Source organism: Cryptomeria japonica, chromosome 2, assembly GCF_030272615.1.
Source record: "Cryptomeria japonica chromosome 2, Sugi_1.0, whole genome shotgun sequence".
NCBI lineage: Eukaryota > Viridiplantae > Streptophyta > Pinopsida > Cupressales > Cupressaceae > Cryptomeria > Cryptomeria japonica.
The window spans coordinates 87,893,645-87,921,082 of record NC_081406.1 but is presented as its reverse complement, the minus strand read 5'-3'; the positions used below and the strand labels follow the sequence as shown (position 1 = coordinate 87,921,082).

Here is a 27,438-nt window from a genome sequence, read left to right as displayed (position 1 = left end):
GACACTAGTTTCATTTTCAAAAAGGCCAAAAAGAGGAGTCTATAGGACATCTAGGGTGCTTGATAGGGACAGTATGTCATACACTTTTTCTTGCACATGATCCATCATAATAGTTTGGGCCAGTCAATGAAGGAAAAGTGATGGCAAACTTGTGATTGAATGATGTCGAACTGGGGACACTCTCTCCAACTGGTTAGGGACTCTATTCAATATTCCACCTGTATCAATCCTGGCCCCACTCTTTCCTCTTATAACCAATACAAATAACCCAAACTAGAATACCTAATTCCCTCCACCAGAATACCTATCCATACAGATACCAAGAATTTTGGATGTCGATGCAAATGGAGATTTGCCAGCCACATACTCCTTCCAAATTGAGTTATGTTTCTTCATTTCCTTTTTCTCCACCTTCTGTGGATTTTGAGGCATATAAGGTGATGAGATTTTGAGGTTTTCATGTGATTATGTTTATGTGTGTCCATGCACATTAGATTGGGTGCATTTTTCGCACATCTTTAATGAAACTGCATTGTGATCTGGCGATGAGTGGAATTCCTATTGAGCTTCAAGTATGATATTACGTGAGTCCAATGTTCCTTATAAACAACATGCAATGTACTTGTTGAATCTAAGTTCAGTATCATATCATACTAGAAAACCATCTGAAATTAATTTGGGTTTGATCTAGTGCACGTCAAGTGTTGTTGTAAGTACCCACTGGCAAAGTTGGCGTTTCGGCTACCATTTCTATCGGTACATTGTCTTCTCTGCATTTCGAACATAATGCAAAATAATGTTTTCATTTTTTCTTTCGAGAATGGATGGTGGGAATTTAGCTTAATTCGAGAGAAGAATGTTGTATACCTTTTTTTGTTTTGTTTTGTTTTGGGTTTTAGTGTGTAGCTTAAAAAGTCAATGATCTACTTTTCTGTGGTCCTAGGATCAATTCATACGAGTTACGAGTTCGCATAAGGTGAATCACGAAGGCCATCTGATTGCACTGATCAAAGGCAGATCTTGATCAAGATTCTATATTTCTGGCTTTTTAGTTTGGTACTCAGGAACTGCTGCCTATTGGCGAGTAGGGCTGCGACTCAAATTTGTGCTAGATATATTAATGGTTTACTCTACTCATGCATGGGAGGTTTAACTATCCAAATCTGCTCTATAGTGCTATGAACTGCCGCTATGTATTGTTTTTCAATGCCCATTACATTTTGGATAATTAGTGGTCAGCTGTCTACCCTCACCCTGTACTCTCAAATATTCATCATAGTGAAGAATATCTCTTAAGCTGAGAAGCCAACTGTGTCGTCATGTACATTTTGGATCAAGGTTCATGGAAAGGGAGGTTTAACTATCCAAATCTGCTCTGTAGTGCTATGAACTGCCGCTATGTATTGTTTTTCAATGCCCATTACATTTTGGATGATTAGTGGTCAGCTGTCTACCCTCACCCTGTACTCTCAAATATTCATCATAGTGAAGAATATCTCTTAAGCTGAGAAGCCAACTGTGTCGTCATGTACACTTTGGATCAAGGTTCATGGAAAGCCAACTCATCTGCTGCATCCACCAAAGTGCATTAAAGCAAAGACTACTTGATATGGAGGACATGCACAAAATGTGCAACTATTACTGCTAGATCACAGCCTGACAGAATGTGGTCTAGAAAGAAACAAAAAATTGTCATTTCTGTTATAGGTATATTGATCTACATTCTTTGCAAACTCACTTTGGGTGAGACACAAATGTTAGCAAACTGAACAGTCCGTGTGAAAATTGAACAGCTACTCACAAAAGAAAATGATAGGGATAAGGAATGTAATTTTGAACATCTTGATTACAAGGTATGCTGCCAGTGAGTGCTTTGATAAAGTTCTGCATATGTGTTTGAGTAGCTGATAAAAGGGTAAAAGGTGAAGTTTGCTTTGAAACTTGTAGTGGGATTTATGAGTTTTTATCTTAGAATGAGTACGAGCATATCTATTCATAGATTTGTGAAAAGGATGGATGCATACCTATTCCTGTCATGAGACCCAGGTTGCAATCTGTTTAAAGTGTCCGCAAAAATAGAATGTGAACCCTTATTATTATATACACATAAGAATAAGCTTTCATCACAATTGATTTTCTTGCAATCAAATGTTTTTTCAGAGAAAAACTGTTAAGATGAAACACTGGACAAATTGCATGCATATTGTGAAGAACAGGGTACCATCTGTGTGAATGCATTTCCTCAATACAAATACTCTGGAAGAGAACACTGTCTGCCTGTTTTAACTTGATATCCTTGGCATTATAACTATACATTTGTTGTAGTTGCAATTGAGTTTCTAGCAGATAAGTTTTGATTGTGACTAATATCTTACACTTCTAATTAGCAGACTTCTGTCACATAGTACTCATGCACTTTTAACCGCAGTAATATTCTTATTGCTCTAATAGTACCCATATACAATTGAAAATTGAGAAATATCTTTCGTCTTTGAATAGCCCTCAAGCTTTAATAAGTAAATGAATGCTACTTTTCGGTTTTATGGCTGTAAGAGTTTCATATCTGAATGCTGATGGATCTTATTGCTGATTTTGAGGATTAGAAATAAAATCAAAAGAATCTAGCAACATGGGGGAGGGGCCTTCTGAAGAATTAAAAGATTCACTAAGACAAGCAAGTGCTTACGTGGACAATTGTCAGTATGAAGATGCTTTTGTACTTCTGGAGAAGCTTGAACAGCAGTTTCCTGGCATTAAAGATGTTTCTGAGCTTGTATCTGTAGCTGAAATTTGCTTTGCTGCAACTAAGACATCTTGTTCCTGCACAAAGCCACAGAAATCAAAGACCCTTGATTGGTATGTCATTTTGAAGGTAAGTGACTCTGATTTTGTTTTTATAATATTTGTATACTTGAAATATTGCCTCTTATGACTTACACTTCATATATCACCATAGTCTCTCTGACTAAAATAGTATTGTCTGGATTCTAAATGAGTTTTTCTACAATTCAAATATTGTTTTGTACTAATATTTCACTTTACCTACAAGCTTTTTCTCATGATGTTTTTGTTATGCCTACTTTAGTGTTGTTGAATACCTATCTTAAATTTCTCAAACATGATGTTTGATGTTTCTTATTTATGAGCAGGCCAATATTTGTTTTTTGAAATATATCTGGATACAACTGTGTTTAATTAACTTAAATTTACTGATGGCTCTATTTTCTAGACCCGTCTTCAGGAATAAATTAGATACACAAAATGATTTTTTTGAGAGATAATCTGTAAAAAGAACAAGTAATGTCCACCAGTTTCAGAATTTCATTACAACTCTAAAAATTCAACTCTTATTATAAAAATTCAATCCTCACCCAAACAACTGAAACATTCAACCACCCAGATGCAGGGCATTTTTTGAATGGGAAATATGATGTCGATGTACTGCTTTAAAGAAAGGCACACAATATTTTACAGGAGAAACTGATATAGAGATGAGGACGTTTTTAGGCTGCACGACTACCCAATGAGTTGCAGAGTAGCATGGTCTCTTCCATATAGATTTGACCTATGCCCTTCAAATTTGTCTTATTGATTCTTATTGCTTATTGCAGTTTCTTATTGGAACTACATGTACCAGAGAAAAAAAGTCCACGGTTGAAATAGGTGGGGAGTGAGAGATGATACCCTTATCATTAGGAAATAAACAAAAGCCAACCTTGTTCATCCTAAGGCTATTTCCCTCATATGCAGGGGGCAAAAACTTCAGGAAGTCCAAGTGCTTGTCTGATTGCCAGTAAGAGTTGATGTCCTGTTAAAATCATCACCAACAACAATATTCCAGAACTTTACATTAAAGTATAAACAAAATATTTAACGACTTTGTTGTCCTGGGTATTCGATGACATATCATGATGTATGATGTATCATCTTAGTAGAAATCTTGAATTCCATATATCATAATCTTATGCACTATTTCTTCCATGTATACTTAGGCTCAATGATGCTAAGATTTAACACAGGAAATGTAAGACCGGGTAATAAGCAGACACTATTTAAGAAAATGAAGGCAGCATGACATCTTCAAATTCATCATCTTTCTTCCTTACCTCTCTCCTTTTTCTAATGTTATGAACATAAAAATATTATTTCATAAGAGGAAGAGCTTCATTGTCAATCAGAAAATTTTGTGCCAACTATCTAGTGTCTAAGTAATTGATCACTTGCCTTTTCCTTCTGCCACCATATGGTACCACTTCTTTGACATGTAACGCAGCAAATATGATTAACGAAACAATTATTTTAATTCTTCTGGGAAACTTTATCCTAGACATCATTTAGAATGTCTAGATGTCTCTAAAATCCAATCCACTGAAACTTTGTTACATACCTTAGTTGTCCAATTTTAATTCCTTGGTTTAACAGCTACTATAGTTCCAAAATTCAAGAAGAAATAATGCCCTTCTCCCTATTTTGCATGCCCACCAGTTTTTGGCCATCATGTCATCTTTAGCAGATTGTTGGCCTCTCCTGGAGAAGTTGCATGTTGCAAGTTGACAATTCCTTTTTGCACAGGTCGTTGGACCTTAAAGACATCTTCCTTGATAGAGCTTCGGTGACTTCTGATACACTCTTGATATGAAGCTTCTTTTTCTGATGCAAATTCCATAAGACTCCTACTGGAGGATCTTGGGAAGGTTCACACATAAGTTGTGGCTGCTAGAAAAGAAATTGAGTGGGTTGTACAATATAATTTTTAGAGTTGTTAAATTCATCTTATTGGACCCATAGAGACCTTCGGATTGATATTTCCATAGTATGCATAGAATGTTGATTCTCCTTACATGCTATGAAAGTAGGCGTATAAATGAAAGGTAAGCCTGAAGGGGCAGCGTAGTTGGTTAAGGCTTTGGGTTCATCCCATATAGGTACCGAGATCTATTCTCTCTGCTTAGGGTTAAATGGTGTGTGTGGTTCGTTCAGGCCGGGCTGCCACTTCTAGTGGACTGGTCTTGCCTCAGCTCGCCTCCTCCTCCCCCAAAATCTGGCAAAAATGTAAGACCAGGGCAAGGGTGGTGGAGATCGCTGCACTGAGTCACAAATCTATGTGGCATTCCTCAGGGTTTGGGATACCACTGGGTCACCAAAAAAATAAAAATAAATGGAAGGTATTTCTCCACCTATATCCATGTTGTCATTAATCCTGTTCTGATTCTATATTGAGTATGTTGTGTACTTGGATGCCTCTAGGGAATCCACCAATAACTTGGTATTCTTGTGATCTCTTCCATGTATGTGTTTTCTATTACCTTGGTAATGTTTTATTGCACTTAATACTCACATTGAACTACAGCCTAGGGTCTAAAGACCCTTAGGTTTTGATCCTTTACAAATCACCTGGTGTGCATAAATGGTGAAATCATGTGAAGGTGTTTTATAATGTCCCCACTTTGAAATAGAATTTAATAATAAATAATAATAATTAAATTAAAATATTAAAAATTAAATTAAAATATTAAAAATTAAATTAAAATATAAAAGAATATAATTAACTTTAATTAAAATTTAATGAAGTTAATTAATGGTCAAAAGACACGAAATGAAAAGTTGTGACTCCCTCAAACATGAGATATAAAAGGGAGAAGAGAACCTCATTTGAGGGGGGATAATTTGGGAATCAGAAGTGCAGATCTGATTTAAATAAGAAGTGCAGATCTGATTGTGAAAGGTTGTGTCGCTTTCAAATGGCAGAAATGATGAAGAGTTGCACTCTTTCAAAGGGTACTAATGGTGAAAGGGTGTGTCTCTTGCCAAAGGGCATACATTATGAAGAGGTTTGACCTCTCCTTCACATTGACAGATATAAAGGAAAGGAATCAAAGCATCCAGTGAATCACCATCGATCAGATCAGATCAGAACTGTTATTAAGTTACAGGCAGTAACATCCTTTGTTCTTGGTGGTATGCATGGGGAGGTTGTTAATATGTATGCTTAATATATGAAGCCTGATAATGTTCTTCTGCAGAATTAATAGTAATATTAATATAGACTGCAATATGTATGACAGTCATACTTAATTTTATATATATTCATAATAATTTATATATATTCATAATACATAAAGATATTAATATATTAATGCTCTAGTCCTTAGTCTTCCACTAATGCCTACATAGGGATAGGGGGTTTGTGTAGGGAAAGGCGGAGTAATTCAGTCACTAGATGGGTAAGGACATATATTTCTGAAGCCTTAAGGGAGAGTCGCGAGATTGCCATGAACATATGTTCCTAAGAAACCTTGAGGGAGCCCGCTTTTAGACTGTTTCCAAGCACCCTAACACAGTAATTCCACCATCTTCCATAGGGTTAGGGAAGAAGTGATGGCAGACCCTAAATTTAATTAGTTATTTATTGCATTATATATACTTCTAATCTCAATATCCTAAGTTAAAACATAATGATGTGAAAGGATGTATGTAACTATTGGGAAACAGGTAGCGTTCCAATAAGGGACATTACATGTTTGGTCATATTTTAGCATTTTGTAGGGTAGTCACATTTAGAAGAGGTGAAAAAATCCAACTAAGTTTCTGATGAAAGGGATGTTTCTAGTGGTGGATGTAGGAAGGAGTCTGACAATTATTTTTTGATCTCAGGAGCACCTATTCAGAGAGTAGCAATTTTATTTTGGTCCTTTGGGATGATAATTTATCTATCTAGGAGAATTAGCATTTGTGCAACAAGTAACAACCCCTAGTAAATGGCTGAATTTTTCTGATCTAAATCACATTTTTGGATTTCTTGTAAAATTTCACTGGGGTCTACGAAACTCTTCTGTTTAGCCCCTCAAATTCTTCATCAAAGTTTTCTAATAGAGATGATTGTGTGGACAAGTCAAGAACTCCTTTAGTAGGTCACTTGGAATGTGTGGGAGTAGTACTGATTGTAGAGTGATGACTCCACTATATCAGCAAGGGGTGAGTAAAGGTGGTGGTGCAGTCAAGATTGGATAACTGGTATTGAAACATAATTTAATCACATAACACTAGTGAGATAGGTGCCAACAATACTTGTGGATAGGCTTTGTCATGCCCCTAATCTAACATCAGATGAACAGAAAAACTGTAATATGAAATTGTCTTACACGTAAGACTTCACAATTTCATTGATTGTAAAACATGCTACAATCGCCTATCTCCAGTAGTTGGAGATATTGCAGGCCTGATATAATAAGATTTGATATTGAACAGTTATTGCTTGAAGAGACCGATCCTCTCCCCTTAGTGGCAGCGATCTCCTCTGGGATGAGATCAAGGATTAGTTAGAACTTAGAATAAATAATAATGATCTGAAGGAGCGGCTTAGTCATGAAAGGACATGCAATTGGCAGCAAAGGGACACTTCTCATTCCAATGGTCACCCCTTAGAGAAAAGTCATAACCTTACACCCCAATGGAGGAATATAAGAGAACATCACCAAGCATTCAAGGAGTGCATCGAAGAACTTCAAGAGCTCTCATATACAGCGATCAGACCTGATCTGAACTGTGATACTCTAATCTCTTGTGGTATCCAGAAATTATTATTTAACATATATAGGTTGTATGCAGAAATAAATGTATGAATCCTTATATGCTAATACGACATATATACCTATTCATTTAACAATATTAGATGTGAGCTATCATATGATTTCCAATTTGCAAAAATCGATCATGGTAGGGTGAGGAAGGGAATGCAAGGAGGGGGAACGACTATGGATACCCCACTAGGCACACCAACTCATATGAGATGGCAAAAAGCCGCATGAGGCCAAGAGGGATAGTGTATCTGTTCTTGGGCCTTGGGTAGAGGTCATTTTGGGGCACCCTATTGCAGTTTCCCCTATGACTTCTATATTGATCGATTTGTTGGGATGAACTCAAGGGACCTTCAATCATAAGAGGGTGAGAAGGATGACATGATGAAGAGGAACAACTATGGATGCCTCACTAGGTACACCACCTCATATGAGATGGCAGAAGACCACATGAGGCTAAGAGGGATAGGAAATCCACTCTTGGGCCTAGAGTAGGGAATCTTTTGGGAACCTTATCATGTCTCCTTATCTCATGCCTTGTTATGGTTGAATCCCAGATAATAGTTTAGATTTGTTATATGTTTATCAATATATGTTTCTTTTAACCCTAATAATGGATTTATCTCAGGAATTATATCTTCAATGTTTATCTAACTTGATTGTAGGTTTCCAAAATGGACTATTTTTATCCTTGGGTGAGAATTATATCTCTAACTATATTATATTCTTTGTTTCATTTGGATTTGTGAATTTAGAGCAAAATATAAGGTGATCAGAAAGGGGACTTTAGAAGTGGTGTCAGAGCATCGTTCTTGCCAGCTTGAGAGACGAACAATAGTTGATGCAACTTAGTCAAAGGGCTTTAAGGGCTCTAGAAAGGTAAAAGAAGAAAATTGCGAACCAAGACAACACAAGGGGTGAACAAATGGAACATGAATTGAGGGCTTTTATGGAGAAAAACGAATAAAAAACTCAATCCCTTCTTCAAACCCTACAAAATATAAACATCACCATGAATATGCTGACACCCAACCAAAGAAATGAGAGAAATATCACTCCTAGCCAATTTGAAAGTGACAATAGAACTACATTAGGATCAACCCCAGAAACAACCCAACTTCCCTTCTTAACTAGGGAAAGGCCATCAAGGGAAGATGAGGAGATTAACACACCCAACCCTAATTTGAATGAACTTGTTGAAGCATATTCAAGGCTTGACCTTGAAGTCAAGAGGAGCATTCTCTTCACAATATATCGTGAGGCCGGAACAAAAAGTATTCATAGAAGAGGGAAGAATCGATTTAATCAAGATTTACAACACAAAGTAGGAAAATTGACCATACCTTACTTTGATGGGTTGGAAAAAATCACGGCCCATGCATGGATCCAAAAACTAGAGACCTACCTGTCTCTTAGCCCCATGTTAGAAGAAGACACCATTACATTTGCCATATTGCATCTAGAAGGGTTGCTCATGATTGGTGGCACCATGGCGTAATCACCCAAAACCATCGAAGGATAAAGACCTATGATGCCTTCAAGAAAAAAATCATTGAGAGGTTTGACCAAAAACGTCTCGAAAGATACTTCAAAGAGTTAACAAGAATAAAGGAAGAAGGATCCCTTGAAGATTATGTGACAGAGTTCCAAAGACTAGCAGTCATGGTTCTCGATATATCCGAGGAAAGGCTCATCTACCTATTTATAGAGGGATTATCAGATACCATCCATGGCCTAGTAAGTGCCTTTGACCCTACCAAACTCCAAGAAGCAATCCTAAAAGCCACATGGCTTGATAACACCAAAACAAGGGAAAGAGGCTACTCCAAAAAGGTAACACCAGAAGATAAACACTTCTATGGGAATGATAGGCATAAAAGGCCATTTCTTTCTAGAGATTCTTGACTAGAACTCCGAAGGAAAAATCTATGCTATGATTGCAAGGAAAGATGGGAGCCCCAACATGTATGCAAGTAGAAGGAAAACCAAGAGAAAAAGTTGTGTTTCAAGTGCAATGATCCATGGGCACTTGGACATAAATGTTACTAGAAGGATCTTAAAAGAAAAAAAAAGTGTTATAAAAGCAAAGATGATTGGGAACCAAGGCATAGATATGGGAAAAGAAGCCAAGCCCATAATATTGAAGCAACATCCAAAAAAGAAATAGGAGAGGAAGAAGAAGAAAACCCAAACAAGAAAGTGAGGTATGATGAAGAGGACGAGAAATGTGGGACCTTGGCCTCCATTTCAAGGGCATCCAAGCATCATCCTTTCAAAATACGAGGTGTTATTAAAGGGCAAAAAATGGCAACCCTGTAGATAGTGGGGCCACCCACAATTTTATTGATGAAAACTTGGTTGCAAGACTAAAGCTATAAATAGCAGACTTTAAAGGCTTTAAGGTGGCCTTGGCTGATGGATCTACTACTTCATGCACAAAGAAAATCTCCCAACTAAACATCACCTTGGGTGAACATCCAATCAAGGACAAATTTTACATTGTAAATATGGGAGATACTAATGTAATTTTGGGTACCCCATGGTTACACTCATTGCGCTGGTGCATCCTAGACTTCCCAAAGTTGGAAATATGTTTTGAACATAATGGGCAAAAGGTCCTTTACAAGGACCATCCGATGGGTCCCCAAGAGTCATCTCATCCAAAAGGATGGAGAGAATTTTTAAACATGGACAAGTAGAATGGGCTGCCCAATGTTTGATCCTAGACAAATCCTCCACCAAAGGAAAATCAATTCATGTTGACATACAACCACTATTGAACAAACATAAGGTGTTTAGTAACATCCCTCCAGGACTTGCACCAAAAAGGGCCTTTGAACATTCTATTGATTTAGAGGAAGGGACAAAGCCTTTTGTTACTACTCCTTATCACCATCCTCGTAAATACAAAGAAGAGATTGAAAAAGCAATAAAAGAATTGTTAGAAATGGGACATATCCAACCAAGTTCTAGTCCTTTTGCCTCTTCTTTCGTACTTTCAAAAAAGAAAGATGGCACAATGCAAATGTGCATTGATTACAGGGCACTAAATAAAAAGACAATAAAAAATCGACACCCCATCCCTCAAGTCAATAAACTAATCGACGAATTTCATGGGGTGGTATACTTCTCAAAAATTGACCTATGATCAGGGTACCACCAAATTAGACTAAGGGAAGAAGATATACCCAAAATAGTTTTTAGGTGCCACTACGGTCATTTTGAATTTCTTGTGCTACCCTTTGGGGTAACAAATGCCCCGACCACTTTCTAGTCATGTATGAATCACATCTTCAGGGGGCAGCTAAGGAAATTCCTATTGGTCTACTTTGATGACACCCTAATTTATAGTAAAACTTGGGAAGAACACCTAAGACACATAGATGAAGTGTTGGGGATACTTGAGCACCATTCACTATTTGCCAAACTCTCCAAGTGCGGATTTGGGTTGGAAGAAATTTCGTACCTAGGGCACAAAATTATTGTTCAACGAATTAGTGTGGATGAAGAGAAGATTGAGGCCATAAGGAGTTGGCCAAAACCAAGAACTTTTAAACACCTTCGAGGTTTCTTAGGACTTTGCAGCTATTATCAAAGATTTGTCCAAGGTTTCTCAAAATTGGTTGCCCTCCTAACCAACTTAACCAAGAAAGGGGTATTTTCCTGGAGCGAAGAAGCACAAGCAGCCTTTGAAAGACTTAAATAAGTAATGAGTTCTTGTCTCACTTTGGCAATACCAGACCTCTTCACCTTTTGAATTATATTTTGATGCTTTAGGGGAAGGTATTGGGGTGGTGTTAATGCAAAACAAATACCCCATAGCTTTTGAAAGTAGGAAACTCAAAGAAATAGAAAGGACCTGTTTTGTTTATGACAAAGAAATGCTAGCAATCATGCATTCATTAGCAAAATTCAGATAATATCTAATCTGTGGGAGATTTGTAGTGAAAACCGATTATAATAGCTTGAGGTTTTTTGTATACCAAAAGAATTTGAATGATAGGCAACAAAAATGGGTAAGCAAGTTACAAGCATATGATTTCGGCATCGAGTACATGAAGGGGAAAAACAATGTTGTAGCTGATGCCCTATCACAAAGATCCCACCTTGGCTCCATGACAACAATATCCACGAATTGGAAAACATCCATAATTATAGAATATGCTAAGGATGCACTCTCAAATGACATTAGAAGGAAAGGTACAAGATGAGAGATACTGAGTTATTGATGAACTCATCCTCTACAAAGATAGAATATACATCACTTTGAGGTCAAAGATAAAAAAGGAAATTCTGAAAACCTACCATGACAACACCTTGTTAGGGCATCAAGGATACTTCAAGACTTATGCACAAATCAGGGAAAGATTCTCATGGAAAGGTCTCAAAGGAGATTTACTAAAACATACTAGGGAATTGTTGATGTGTTTTTTATGCACATGCGAACACAGAATAAAATACCTAAAGGGTACCTTATCCTCTCTTGAATAAAGTCTCTGAATGCTGAAGATGTCGCGAAAAGGATCAATCGGGATGACTTCAAGGTTCTTTTTGTAGGATCTCTACGTGTGGATAAGCTCTCTGTGGTATGATGTGATTTTGTTGGAATCACAAGGGGACTTACACTTGACGACCTAAACGTCTGATTTGCTTTGAATATTGTTGGAACATAGGATTTCACTTGCCTAGACTTTTTGAAAAAAGGAAAAAGGATGAGGGCGAGGAAAGGATCTAATTCTGACACTAAGAAATGTAGGAGCAATGATTGATCTTTGATGAAATTCTAACTAAGTCTTGTTTTGACATCCCAGGACCATCTCCACAAGGTTAGTGCGATCTTCGGAGGAAAGCTTTATGATGTTCAGATCATCACTACAGGCATAGACACCATTAGGTTGATGCATATCAATGAAGAAGCAACAATTGAAGTTAAGCTTAAGCTGAATGATTCCAGTTGACTACACAAGGCAAGTCTGCAATCAACAAACTGCTAGTAGTATGGATATACGAATTTCACCATCAATCAAACACATTTCTTCCACTCATCTAATAACATGAAATCAAATTTGAGAAGTATAGAGACCATGCAAATGTTGAATCAACCCGTAGATTTCACCATTTCTTCAATGAAGTTTTACAAGTCTTTTACAACATCTTGGCAACAATCTTTGCCTTCTCTCTCTACTCTACTCTAATTGCTATACTATTAACTGACTATTCACTAACTATTTACCCACTATTTTTCCACTATTCACTAACTACTTTCTATTAGCCTTTACAAATGAAGAGTCAGGGCTTATATAGTGCCTTTAATACAATTCAATGGCTAAGATCAATTTGAGATCAATGGCCAAGATTCTACAATGAAAACCCTAATTAGGGTTTGTTACAACAAACTCAATTCTGACCAATGAAATAATTGTATTAATTGGACACATGTCTTCTCTGGAATATTCGACCAATGGATAGCTGGGGTAGGTACATCGAAGTTTGTGCCATCTCCCATGAGTCAGGTGCATCGAATCTGGACATGCTGAGGTGGACCAACCCGACTGGAGGAGTGATGACTAGGATGCCACCTTGTCTAACACTCCCAACTTGGTAGATATCCAATTTGATGATGCTGAGAAGCTAGCTTTAATTAATTCATCTGAAACTATCTGCTTCTTCAACGAACCCTTGCTCTGACTTCTTTTGTCTTTGATGTGCAGGATGATGATGTACCTCGCCTTGGAATGCTGGATTGGAAGAGGTTATTCTTGATGATGCTTGACTGAAGAAGGCCATCCTTGTCGATGCTAGACGGGAGGAGGTCGTCCTTGTCTTGATCTTCTCTCTCTGGGGTCGCCATTTGATGCCTACACAAAAGATTAAAGTTAGTCTTTGAGCATCAAACCTTAAAGCATAGAATTCAAGACCTTTCAAAGGAATAGTTCAAAACATTAATTTGAAAATGACATGATAAATCTAGAATTCTAATTTTTCAAATTAATGGCAATGAAATCAAAATAAATCTTGAATAAGAATTTCAAAATGATTCTTCATACCTTCTCCTTTGAAAGCCTAACTATAAAACCTTGGAAAATGATGAAAGAAGACCGGATTTTGCTGGACAAGGGTTGAATTGTGGTCTTCCTTTGGATGAATTATGCCTCCATTAGCCTCCAAAAGAGCTTCTCCTTCTTCAGCCTCCAACACTTAGCAAAATTTCGCCTCCAATCTGCTGGATTTCGCTCCTCAAATTGCTCCTCAATTTCGCACTTAGAAGGGATGAATGAATGATTTGAAACTTGAAGCAATACTCCCCCATTATATAGAGCGCTCACCCTACTCCCTTCAAGGCCGACTTGGCAAATAAGGGGTAAAATAAATAAAATTTCCTTGAAAAGGTGGCCGACTTGTCTATAAAGGCAAAATAATGTTTTTTGAGCGCTCATTTGTATTTTTTTAATTTTAAAAATTAATTTAAGTGCCTCCAAGGTAAATTTTTTTTTAATTATTTCAAGGCCAAAAATTAATTTATTAAATTAAAAATACCTTAATTAATGCGCATTTAATTCAATCTTTCCAAATGTTTTAATTTAGGGAATTTAGCGCAAATTGGGGAATATCAATGTTTGATTGAGGCTTAATGAAGCTTCTTGATGATTTCGCCTTGGACCCTCTGGAAGGGTCAGGAGTGATTTTTTCAATTAGGTCCTGAATCTCTCATTTCTTGACTCCAAAATCTCCTAGAAGGTGAGTTTATGTGTGTCTTGACCTACTCAAGGTCTTGTATTTCAAATTTATATCATTTTTCATGCAGCAACTAGGTGAAAATGTGAATTTCGCCTTGGACCCTCTGGAAGGGTCAGGAGCGATTTTTTCATTCTTGACCAAAATCCTTTATTTTTCACCTTGAAACTTCTTTGCTGAGTGGGATTTCACCTTGCACTGTGCTAGGAATAGGATTTCATGTCCAAGAAAGGCTAAAAAATGTGTTTATAAGGAATTTCACTCTGGACCCTCTAGAAGGGTCAAGAGCAAAATTTCCTTTCCTGGCTAGAATCCTTCATTTTCAATGCTTCTAAACATCCCCAAAGGCTAGACCATGTTCATACTTCATCTCATCATGCCTTGGACATCAAATTTTGGCCAAATGAGGCAAGAAATGTCTCTTAGAGAGATTTTCGCTCTGGACCCTTTGGAAGGGTCAGGAGCGAAAATCACTTTTTGGGCTAAATCCTTCATTTCTCCCTTTCAAAACGACCTCAAGAGGCAAAAGCAAGTCATTTTCTTTCCATCCATGTCATTACAAATCAAAAACTTGACTTCCTTTATTGCAAAGTAAGAGCTTTTGGGAATTTCGCTCTGGACCCTTTGGAAGGGTCAAGAGCGAAATTTCCCTTCTTGTCCAAAATTGCTCATTTTTCAAGCTTCAAACCATCTCTCGGGGCAAAGTTAGGCCATTTTCCAAGTTAGGAAAAGGTTTCGAGCTCAAACAAGGTGGCAAATGAAGTTTATGATGAATTTCGCTCTGGACCCTTTGGAAGGGTCAGGAGCGAAATTCTCCTTTAGGCTAAAATCTTGATCTTCAAAATCAATCAAACTCCCTCCCAAGGCAAAAACATACCCATTCATCTCTCATCAAGCCAACGCCTAGCCAAAATAAGGAGGAAAACAAGAGTTATAAAGATTTTCGCTCTGGACCCTCTGGAAGGGTCAGGAGCGAAATTCCTAATCTTGGCCAAGGTCCTAACTTCATTTTCACATTTCTTCATTCAAACAAGTGTTTTTACCTTAATTCAAGCCTAGGAATGCATTAGTTCTAAGTTTTGGTCAAAGTGGAATGTCTTATGGAGAATTTCGCTCTGGACCCTTTGGAAGGGTCAGGAGCGAAATTCGCTTTGGACCCTTTGGAAGGGTCAGGAGCGAAATTTGACATTTTGGACTCTCTGTCAGGATCATTTTATGGAATATAACTTCTTTCTTATACTTTAAGTTATGTTCCATATATACTTTCAGGATGTTTGAGAGTGGTTTCGGACCTCCAGGAGTTATATTGCAAAATCTAGTTTTTGGAGGATTCTTCAGTTTTCCAGACTTAGCCAAATTTCAGGATCAGGACATTCCAGACTTAGCCGAATTTCAGGGCATTTGAAGGTTAGGATGACATTTCAGACTTCATCACTCACCAACTCGACCTAGCTCGGACTTTCAAGAATGATACCCACTCACAAAGAAAGACACAATTAGCAATGATAGCAAAACCAGGCCCTAAGGAAGACTCTCAAAGAAACCCTAATTTTGGGGCCCTGTGGACTCACCCTGGCTCAAGCAAAGCCTATAATCCAACGATCCCCTCGACAGCACTCATCCTGCAAAGGCTAACAGACAAAACCCTAAAAGACCTAGAAAACAAACCCTAGAAAGCAAAAAGTAGGGGTCCCCATTTGCAATGGGGCGATGTGTGAATACGTCACAACAGGAATGCATGGTGTGCCAAAGAAATAAAGAACATACATTCCTAGCAGGTCTTCTTCAACCCATGCCCATACCCAATCAAAAGTGGGAAAGCATTTCTATGGACTTCATAATAGGACTACCTAAGGTGAAAGGTGAAGGCTGCATCTATGTGTTAGTGGACTGTCTAACCAAATGTGCACACTTCATGGCTATATCAACAGATTTTAGAGCCCCTCAAGTGGCCAAGAATTTCTTTAAAGAAGTCTTCAAACTGCATGGTCTACCTCGAAATATTGTAAGTGACTAAGGCAATAGTTTCCTTAGCCTATTTTGGTGAGAGCTATTCAAATTAGCCAGAATAGAACTAACCCCCAGTACCAGCTATTACTTGCAAATAGATGGGCAAACAAAGATTGTAAATAAATGGTTGGAGGGATATTTGAGGAACTATTTCACTGGGCAACTGAATGCATTGATTAAATGGCTACACTTGGGAGAGTATTGCTACAATACCACCCACCATGTGTCTATAGGGATGAGTCCCTTTTGAGCGTTATACGGATACAAAATGTCGATATCATGAATACACTTAAGGACAACCTCCACCAAGCACAAAACTAGCAGAAATGTTTGCAGATAGGAAAAGGACCGAACAAACATTTGAAATCAGAGACTTGGTCTTTTTAAGACTGCAAACATATAAAGATTCGTCAAAGTGAGTGGGGTTGAGAAACTTAAGCCGAAGTTTTATGGGTCATATGTAATTTTGAGTAAAATATAAGTTGCCTATGAGTTGGAGCTATCCATAAATAGCAAGATTCACAACGTGTTCCATGTGTCTCACCTCAAAAAGGTATTAGGGCAACATATTACCCCATGTCCAGAGTTGCCACCATTAGATGATGAAGGCAAGTCGATTTTGGAATCAAAGACCATTCTTAATGTGTGAGAGAAGAGATTAAGAAATAAAACTATTGAGGAGTACATAGCTAAATGGAAGGGTCTACCTACAAAAGATGCTACTTGGGAAGTGTTGATGTGCTTTTTATGCATTTGGAACACAGAATAAAATACTAGGTATTCTATCCTCTCAAACAAAGAAACCTTTTATGCTAAACAACATGATCAAATAAGGCAACTCCAAGGTTTACTATGCGAACCATTGACTTTATACATTGGACAGATAGTGTATATGATGTGATAATGCTAGTAATCATAAAGGGACTTACGCTTTGTGAAACAACTGGAATGCGAAATACTTAAACTCACTTGGAAAATAAAAGACAAAAGGTGAAAGGTTTAAGGAAATCTAAGCTAACACCTATGGATGTAAGAAATGATTGTTGACTCGATGAAACCAAACCAAGCTTTGCTTCACCATGAGGAAACAACTACACAAAGATGGTGCAATCTCCTAAGGGTAAGCGAATGATTTTCATATCATTTATACACACCAACACCATGAACAATGAGCATAAAGCACTTGAAGTTAAGCTTTTAGATAAGTTCAGTCTGACCATGCATTGCAACTTGAAAGCAACAAATTCCAAATGGTATGAACATATAGGCTTCATCATTAATCAACAATCAGATCTTCCATTCAACTAATTTAGAGTTTATGCAGTGGTCATGCATAGTGTGGCGGGAGTTGCAAGTGCTCATGCGTACATTCAAAATTGCATGTTAGACAACTTCTTGCAGTCATCCTCGAAAACTTAAGTCTTTTGTGCAATCAATCTTGGAGTTGCAAGGGGTTTCATGCACACTCAACACAACGTTGCAACCTTCAATCAAGCACAATAATACCCTTTACAAACAAACACTTTTGCAGCCTCAAGCAACCATTACACCTAATCATGCATTTGGATTGAAGATGAAGAGTAACTTAGCAGAATATAGCGGGATTGCAAGGGAAGCTTGCAATTCCACCTGCAATGATCACAACTTTACCTTTCAACTCACCTCTAGGCCATGGCAAAACAAAGTGAACTCCTCCTTCAAAGGTTAAAGACTTACACTGCTGCCAAGCTAACACTAAACTAACCAAAACACCTAACCCAGCCAACAAAAAGCAGGGGTCCCCATTTGCAATGGGGCGATGTGTGAAAATGTCACAATAGGAAGGAGCAACGGACTGTCATGCCCCCGATCTAACATCATATGAACAAAAAAACCATAATATGAAATTGTCTTACACACGTAAGACTTCATAATTTCATTGATCATAAAACATGCTACAATCGCCTATCTCCAGTAGTTGGGATATTGCAGGCCAGATATAATAAGATTTGCTATTGAATAGTAATTGCTTGAAGAGATCAATCCTCTCCCCTTAGTGGCAGTGATCTCCTCTAGGACGAGATCAAGGATTAGCTAGAATAAATAATAATGATCTGAAGGAGCAGTTTGGTCATGAAAGGACACGTGATTGGCAGCAAAGGGACACTTCTCATTCCAACGGTCACCACCTTGAGAAAAGTCATAATCTTCCACCCTGATGGACGAATATAAGAGAACAACATCAAGCATTCAAGCAGTGCATTGAAGAACAGTAGGAGCTCTAATATACCTGATATGAACTGTGATACTCTAATCTCTTATGGTATGCAGAAATAAGTGTACGAATCCTTATATGCTAATATAACATATATACTGATGGATTTAACAATATTAGATATGAGCAATCATATGATTTCTAATTTGCAACACTTGATCATGGTAGGGTGAGGAAGGGAATGCAAGGAGGGGGAGCGGCTATGGATTCCTCATTGGCACTCCACCTCATATTAGATGGCGAAAGGCGATATATATATTGGTTGTATGCAGAAATAAATGTATGAATCCTTATACGCTAATATAACATATATACTGATGGATTTAACAATATTAGATATGAGCAATCATATGATTTCTAATTTGCAACAATCGATCATTGTAGGGTGAGGAAGGGAATGTAAGGAGGGGGAGTGGCTATGGATCCCTCACTGGCACACCACCTCATATGAGATGGCGAAAGGCCACATGAGGCCAAGAGGGATAGGGTATATGCTCTTCGGCCTAGGGTAGAGGGTCATTTTGGGGCACCCTATTGTAGTTTCCCCTACGACCTCTATCTTGATCGATTGTTGGGACAGAAACCGACAAACTCAAGGGACCTTCAATAATAAGAGGGTGAGAAGGATGGCATGATGAAGGGGAACGACTATGGATGCTTCACTAGGTACACCTCATATGAGATGGTAGAAGGCTACATGAGGCTAAGAGGGATAGGAAATCTGCTCTTGGGCCCAGGGTAGGGGATCTTTTGGGAACCTTATCATGTCTCTTTATCTCATGCCCTGTTATGGTAGAACCCCATATAATAGTTTAGATTTGTTATATGTTTATGAAAATATGTTTCTTTTAACCTTAGTAATGGATTTATCTCATGAATTATATCTTCAATGTTTATCTAACTTGATTGCAGGTTTCCAAAACGGACATATCTTATCCTTGGGTAAGAATTCTATCTCTAACTATATTATATTCTTTGTTTCATTTGGATTTGTGAACTTAGGGCAAAATATAAGGCGATCCAGAGAGGGGACATTGCAGGCTCTTTCGTCTTTTTTGATTGGCATACCATGTGGCAGTGAATTGATTGATACTGATGTGACTAATTTGTGGGATTTCATATATTGGCTCATGTAGGAATTTATATATTAATCCCATTGCTGACACATGTTTGAGTGTAACTGGGTGGATGTTTTGCATATTAAAAGTGGTGTGAAGTCATCAATTTCTTGATGAATCTCACAGTTCCAAGTGGTAGTGCCATAACTACAGGTACACCAGAGAAATACAGCCAGACTATAATTTGATTAGAATCCAATCCAACAAATTGAGAGTGATAATTTGTGCTGTCAGGTGATATGCTGTGCTTCTTTGAGAACTTAAATATTTTCTTTATTGATGGGGAGAACATGTTCCAAATTATTCACGGGACATTAATAGTTCTAACATCCTTAGAGAAGAGAGATGCCTACAAAATAGGGAAGATCAAGGAATGGCAATGATCAGGGTTCAGATTGTCTCTGAGCTTAATTTTCATCTTAAGAGGCAAAAGACTCCAAAGGAGATGTAGGATGACTTTAAGATTTGTACTAAATTGGACGAGGAGTTAGTCAGATTTGATCCATGAGATATTGGTTAGATTAAGGACAATTGAGTACAAATGAGCAGTATGTTGTAGCAGCTGGAGGAAGGCAAACAGAAGTTCTAGAAGTCAGTCAAGTGGTGGAATCTGTTTGAAACTTAAAGCTTTAATATGATATCTTTCTCTTCACTAGAACCACAATGAATGATGGTCGAAAACCTGTCACTTTTGATAGGATGTGCTCACTATTGATTTCTGAATAGAAGCTCATATGGTTGGGTGAATGTGGTTGGAATCAAGAGATTCACATGATTGATGGAAAAGGAGGAAGGTAAAACTTTAAGGGGAATCATGACAACGGAGCATGTTCAAGTGAAGACCAAGAAGCCAAATATGATAGGAGCAAAATGATTTCTCATAATGGTGACACTTGAGGCAAGGGTGGTCACATATGCAATGCCAAGGAAGGCAAAAAAGGCAAGAAAGGATGCCTACTATTGTGACAAGCCATAAAGAGAATGCTTTTGTAAAGAAGATGAAGGACCTTAGGAAGGAATGCAAAGAACTCAAGCCTTTTCAAGGGCAAGGTAGTGGTGAGGATGTTGCTCTTGTTGATCGTACTTCTAGATTTGATTGGATGTTGGATTAAAGATGCACTTTATCATATGGCTAAGGATGGTAGTTTATTTACATCACTTGGAAAACTTACTGATAAGAAGATAAATAACACATGATTCAATGTAAATAGTTGTAGGAAATGGTCATGTTGTGTTATAAAATGGGGCTATTCATGGTATCTATGCTATTATTGATTTGAGGGATAACCTTTTGTCCATGTTCCAAATCACTAAGGTTACAAAGTTGATATTAGCCTAACAGATTTAGTCTCAAAGATATCTTTAATAAACTCAGGTAGTTGCAAATGTTTCACTTGATAAGCCTTCTAATGCTTATGAGTGAACAAGGTTTGAAAGTGTTATGAAGGAACAAAAGTTTTGTGATTGGTGACTAAGATATATCAAGAGTTTTGTCTATGGCATGGGAGTGGCGCACTTGTATTTTACAAGCATGCGATGGCCTTGTTGAATATGGTTTATGGTCTACCTTCTATATCTCGCTCTAAGAGTATTTTCTTGGGAAGCATACTTGGGAAGAGTTTGAGAAGGGGAAGGGCCCTACCTCTATTCATGTCATATCATTAAGTACATTCTAATTCTATAATGAATATATTGTGTTATGAACTTATGAGGTGCCATAGGGGCATCCACTAACATCTTGGCATTTTTATGTGAATCATTTATCGAATGTTTGGGTTTTCATTTTATTGGATCTTTCTTTTAATTCTCATAGTACTTTTGGATGATCACTCCCTAAGGATGTTAAATCTCTAGATATCTAAATGATGTCAGCTTATGGTCTTGGTAGGTTATGAGGTCCTTTCTATATCCTATTGGAAATTGCAATAATGCAATACGATCCTCATATGGTTCCTTTTAAGATTTCATTACATCATGAAACCTTATCTTTCCTATCATAACCCATGAGATCCATAAGAAAACCTTCCCTCTAGGAACATTTATGTAGAAGCATCCTAGGGTTAAGCAATCTTGCATCACCTAAAAATATCTTGTTTTTGGTTTTTTGTGCACAAGAATAGCTTGGGTGCCTTGTGTATTTTGATGTTTTTGTGTTGGTGTGGTATGCTAGGGGCAATTTTGTTGTGAGTGGACTTGCACAATTCTTGTACTTTTGCATATATTGTTCTTTTGTGCAAACTCTATTAGGTCGAGTTGTTCAACATGCCTTGTACAAGCTTTGATGAGTACGATTCAGCCCATGCACTACTATGCAAGCTTTTGTCTAACCTCTGGAATCTTTAGCATTGCTGCTCAAGTTGGTAGATTTTTCTTGATTCTTGAGCTTCCACACAACTCTTTGCACTATTATTCTTCCCCACAAACATCATGAGTGGGTTTTACTAGTTAGATCCTTGAGTGGGTTCTTTTTAGTTAGATCCTAAGTTACCGGTTCGGGTTCGGATTCAGGTATGGATTTGGCAATTTTTTTTTTCTTGGGTACGGGTACGGGTTTGTCCGTACTCCGTACACACACACACACACACACATATATATATATGTGTGTGTGTGTGTGTGTGTTCAAACATCAAAATTATAAAATATAATTATATAATTTATAAACTATCACTACCATTATTGATTATTACAATGATACAATCCATACAAAAATGAAATATACAATGTGACTGCTGCAATGATATATTACAGCAGTTATAAACATATCAGATATTACATAGAATAATATAATACAACATCATTCAACCATGAAAAAAGGATCCTAAGTTAGAGCATGACAGAGATGAATAAGAATAGCATTAGGACAGAAGGATGAACAGAATAAGGACATAAATAAAAGCAGATCCGTAGTAGTCTAGAACAACTTGGTGCGATAGAACAAGAGAATATATGAGCAGCCTTATGTAGAGGATAAGAACAAAATTTAGAGCAGACCGGTGAAGCATATTGGAAAAGATCAGAGAGACATGGGTTTACATGTTAAAAAAATATTTAAAAAAGTATTTTTTTATTGGTTTTTGTGTTTTTATGACCCATGGGCCCCGTTTTTGGGAACCCACGGGCTTGGGTTCTCCTAGGTCCGCCCGGGTTCTCCCTGGGTTCCACCTGGGTCCTGCCCAGGTGGATGGGTTCTCTGTGGCAGGACCCATAGAGAACCCATCCACCCATAGAGAACCCATCCACCTGGGCAGGACTTGGGTGGAACTTAGGGAGAACTCGTGGAGGACCAGGACCAGGCAAGAACCAGACTCGGACGCAACCTAAAATGCCAAGAACCGGTATCTTAGGTTAGATCCATGTGTGGGTATTTCTAAAAACCTAAGAAGTTGGGTTTGCTTGGTATGGGTATTGTACCCAACCCAAATGGGTTTATGAACATCTTTCAGCCCAATTTCATCTTGAGTTCACCTAAGGCATAGCTCATGTGGCCCAAATACCCTCAGGTACATCTAAGATGTAGTTGGGGGGTACTTGGCTTGTGCCTAGGGCCTAGTAAGGCTTGTGCTTAAATTCTGTTTTTAAGATAAAAAACCCTTTTAATACAAAACCTACCTATAAGTGACGTGGAAAACCCTAATTACACAAAACACAAAAACCAAAAAACATATGCCCTTATTCGAACTTACCATTTTTCATTCTTCAAGCTTGCTGTTTCTTTGCTGCTGAGTGATTGCAAGGGCATAAAGTGTGTTTGTTAAGAACTACGGGAAACAACTAGCTTGCGCCAAGGAGATTTATCAATCAAATGTAAATTTATTTTGTGTTTTCAAAGTTTTTGTAAATTTTTCGAAGTTATTTTTTTTATTTCAGATTTTTTCCATGCTTTCCATTAAAAAATAATAATTTTAAGGTTTTTTAAATTTTGAAATATTTTTATCACTTTTGCATGCATTGTAGGATTGTATTGTTTTTTTTCTTAAGTTAACATCCCTAGGGTTACATTTTAAATTTTTTAATTTTTTCTTATAATAGGAATCCATATAGAATGGTTGCCCATTCTAGTTTATTGGGCCCTGAACAAATGGGTTGATCAAATTCGATCAAGCATCACCTCTACAACAATATTTTACGTTGATTGAGCAGATTTTTGGAGGTACAGATTTGCTTTGATGTTGTAGTTGGTGCCTCAATGACTGTAAGAGGTTGAATATCTGAGTAAAAAGTCAGCTGGCCAAGGAATTAGAGTTTGTCAAGAGCTGAACAAAAGGGGTTGTCAAAGGAGCAAATCCTCTCATTTATCAAAGAATAGGAAGAAGATGATATTGTAAATAAGAGATCAAAATTAAGATCTCCTCCAGCGAAGAAGATGATTGCTTGGGTTTGATTTCCTTGACTAGCACCCAAGTTCTGTTCACCTTCAAATTATTGCTTGGGCACTTCTTTTTCCTCTTTTGTAGATTTTTGTTCATGATCTTCAAATTCTTAATCTTGGAGCATATACACAATCTTGTCATTCTTAATCTTGGTTGGTTCCTTATGCCTTGTAAAACTGAGCAGTGACATTTCCCTCTGCCTCTCCTTCACCCTTCCTTGTTGCCCTCCTTCCCCACTACCACTTATTTGTTCCTCCCCGCTCTCTATTTCCTTGTCTTGCTTCGTCTCTTATCACAAGCAAACCTCTCCTTGGGAGATTCTATCAAGTGTTTGTAAGATATAATTTTACTTATAGTATTTTAATAACATCCACAAATTGGCCAAGTAAGCAAACAAATTGTTTGCATTAGTTTCAAGTGTTCAAGGTTTGGAAGATTATTGTTTTCTGAAATAAATCCCCTAGAAACAGAGTTGGCCGTAAATGAATGAAGAATCAACTGTAATTGCTGCAAAAGATCAGATCAGTATGCAAGGTGAACTAATCTGTAAGTTTGCTTTCTTGTGTGGCTATTTGAATCTTTGCCAATGAACTTGTGACTCTTAAATGAGAGGGAGCAGATCCTCCTCAAATGTTTTGTTACTTTCTATGATTGTTTTGAGTACCCTATTGTTTTTACATCTTTACAATGTAAATATAAATATTGTTGGTGTGAAAGGGATGTTTTAGCTAGCTGGTTCATCAAATGTCATTCATCCATAATTTAGCCGAAAAATCTGACTTGTTTATATATTCCATTGTAATGTTATAATGTCATGGCTACTCGACTGCGTCTAGGATAAATATTTATGGTTACAATTCTCTGTGCCTTGGCTATTAATTTGGACATAATTCTAATAAGCTTTTTTAAGAATAGGTAGAGGAGAATGCAGAAATTGATGTGATACGAAGAAGATACCGCCGACTTGGTAAGCCTTGGAATTATAATTTCCTACATCTTCTTGTCATTTGATATTAGCCATGTTTATTTGGATGCAATTTTAACCCATGGAATAGTTGAATATTTATGAAACTGATGTTCTCTTTCTGCAGCATTGTTACTTCATCCAGACAAGAACAAACATCCAAAAGCAGAGGCTGCATTCAAACTTGTTTCTGAGGTGAGTGCAGCCATATTTAGTGATGGTAAAAAATTTGCACAGCTTTTCCAGAAACCTTTTCCATAGAAAAAGTTTGTATATCCCGTTTTGCATAGTGCCTAATCACATATGCCACAAAACCTCTTAAACTTTATATGTGCAGAATTCAAATATAAGTGACCACCTTGCATGCAGCCATGTCGTGCTTTTTGCTTGTTGATGTGAAATGGATAGATAAGAACACCATTCTAACTAAAAGCAATACTTATCTCTTTCTGTATTTTCTGATCAGAAAAGTGATTTCAATTGTATGACTGTTCTTCAAGTTCAACTATGAGTCTTTTCAAAATAGGACATTTTTTCTCTCCTTGATTGTTAATCTGATTGGCCATGCTGTTTCCCGCAATGGCCTGTATTGCAATTTTCTTTCTTGGCCATTATTTGATTACAGCTCAGATGTCATGATAATTGAGATGCAGCCAAATTTTAATTGTTGTGAAGAAAGTTTTCGAAGAATTTTTTGTTTCAACTTCATGTACTGGACTTTCAATAGAGGATGTCAACATTGGTGTCCTATTCATCTGATGCTCTCAGTTTTCTATTATTCATTGCTGAAACTGAAATTCAAATACAAATTGACAACATCGCAGATTAATTAGTGTTCTGAATTATTCATTTCTTGAACCAAATCATATGATGCATAGAGCCATGTTGAGTGTGAAACTTGAGTCACGGTGCCTTAACTGTAACATCACATCTGGTTCATGTTCTTGCAGGCTTACGCATGTCTGTCTGACAAAAAAAAACGAGCACTGTACAACGTAGAAAGGTCAAAACTAAGCTGTAAGAGATGCTCACAAAAAGTGCAGAATTCAAAAGGTACCTTTGGATCATCAACTTCTGATCAGGTTGAACATGAGCAGAAATATTCAAAAACATGGAGGCTTTTTGTGGAAAAGGATGCAACGTATTCTGACAGAATGTCTGATGAGGAAAAACTCCAAATGTTCCGGGAAAGAGCTAGAGTGAGAGTTGATTCAACAGCTCAGGCATGGCAAGAACGACGAGCTAGATTTAAAGAGGAGTTCCATATTGTGAACAATGCTTTTCAGTCCAATAGAGTGGAAAGAAAAGAATTTCCCACGTTTGATGCAAATGAATGCTTGTTTCCTAGCTATCCACATCTAAGAATGCCAATGGAGATGAAAACAAGCACAGATATTCCCATTTTCAAGAATTCAGAAGACAGGTTCTTCTGCTATAACCAAGAGAGAAATGAATCTACATATGAAGTAAGAGGTCGTTACAGAAGAGAGAAGTTAGAAACACCAATCTATGAAGAGTCAACAAGCAAGAAGGTCCCTTTCTCTGTATTCAAGAAAAATATCCTTCGTAAAGATGTGAAAGAAATTCTCAAGGAAAGAAAGTCATTTTGCAGGGAGTCTTCCAGTAGTCCACGAAACTTAGATGGACTGTTCCGGAAGTTGCAAGCAGAGAGTGGTTCTGATGCACGACATGGATTTTTCCGTGACTCTGACATTTTTAGAAAATACAAAATGGATGACAATAAAAACTCTATCAATGTAAAAAATAAGTATCACAAAAGGGGTACAGAGATCTCAGATACAGATGAGGAAAGCGAAGAGACCTTTGATTGGTATGATAATTCTTGTAAGAGTAGTGGCCTACATTGTGCTGTTGAGGATGAATTCAATTTGGTGAAGAAGAAGCTGCAAGAAGAGTCTGAGTTCAATCTACAAAGAAAAGATTTTTATTGCTTTCCAGAAGGATGTGATAGATCATTCAAGGGTGCAGGTAATGTGGGTTGTGAGGAGAATGTAAGGAAGTCAGAAGAATTGTTAAAGACTTTGGGACATTTGAGGGAGGAGGCAAAAGATGTGGCTGCAACACTTGATGAGCTTAGGAAGAGTGTGGGGTCAGAGGAGGATCATGGTGTTCGCAACCTTTTCTGTCAGAAATTTCCAGTTGCAGCAGAATCCTAGTTATATTATTTCCTAATTTTCTTTTCTTTAATCCATTATGTACTTGCCTCTGTGCTCAACTAAAATGCTCTTAACTTCAACGTTTATAGGACATTGATCATTTTATCATTTTGTTCAATATTACCTTGTAGTAAATGCAATCGAGATATTCCATCATATAGGCAAGTAGATTTCAAGTAAGGCTTGATAAAAGTTTCAAAATATAGAAGAATATATGGGAGCTTTGCAGAGAA

At 37.4% G+C, this 27,438-nt stretch overlaps 1 protein-coding gene across 8 annotated transcripts; it reads left to right on the top strand.

Annotated features, from left to right (window-relative positions):
• On the top strand, positions 1-27,438 carry LOC131078813 (uncharacterized). Of its 8 annotated transcripts, XM_058016586.2 has the most exons (7): positions 1-584; positions 692-756; positions 944-976; positions 2,604-2,872; positions 24,980-25,031; positions 25,156-25,223; positions 25,979-27,438. In XM_058016586.2, exons 4-7 carry the CDS (start codon positions 2,630-2,632, stop codon positions 27,203-27,205), a joined length of 1,590 nt encoding a protein of 529 aa, XP_057872569.1. In that variant the 5' UTR covers positions 1-584; positions 692-756; positions 944-976; positions 2,604-2,629; the 3' UTR covers positions 27,206-27,438. The 8 variants fall into 8 exon arrangements, with proteins under 8 accessions (XP_057872569.1, XP_057872571.1, XP_057872565.1 ...); XM_058016583.2 differs by lacking the exon at positions 944-976 and having other exon boundaries at positions 3-584; XM_058016585.2 differs by lacking the exon at positions 1-584 and having other exon boundaries at positions 591-756.

Coding starts and splice junctions, on each gene's coding strand:
- LOC131078813 (XM_058016581.2), top strand. CDS start 1,665: ATGTGGTCTAGAAAGAAACAAAAAATTGTCATTTCTGTTATAG. Junction 1,708..2,603: donor AATTGTCATTTCTGTTATAG/GTATATTGATCT, acceptor TTTGAGGATTAG/AAATAAAATCAAAAGAATCT. Junction 25,032..25,155: donor AAGAAGATACCGCCGACTTG/GTAAGCCTTGGA, acceptor CTCTTTCTGCAG/CATTGTTACTTCATCCAGAC.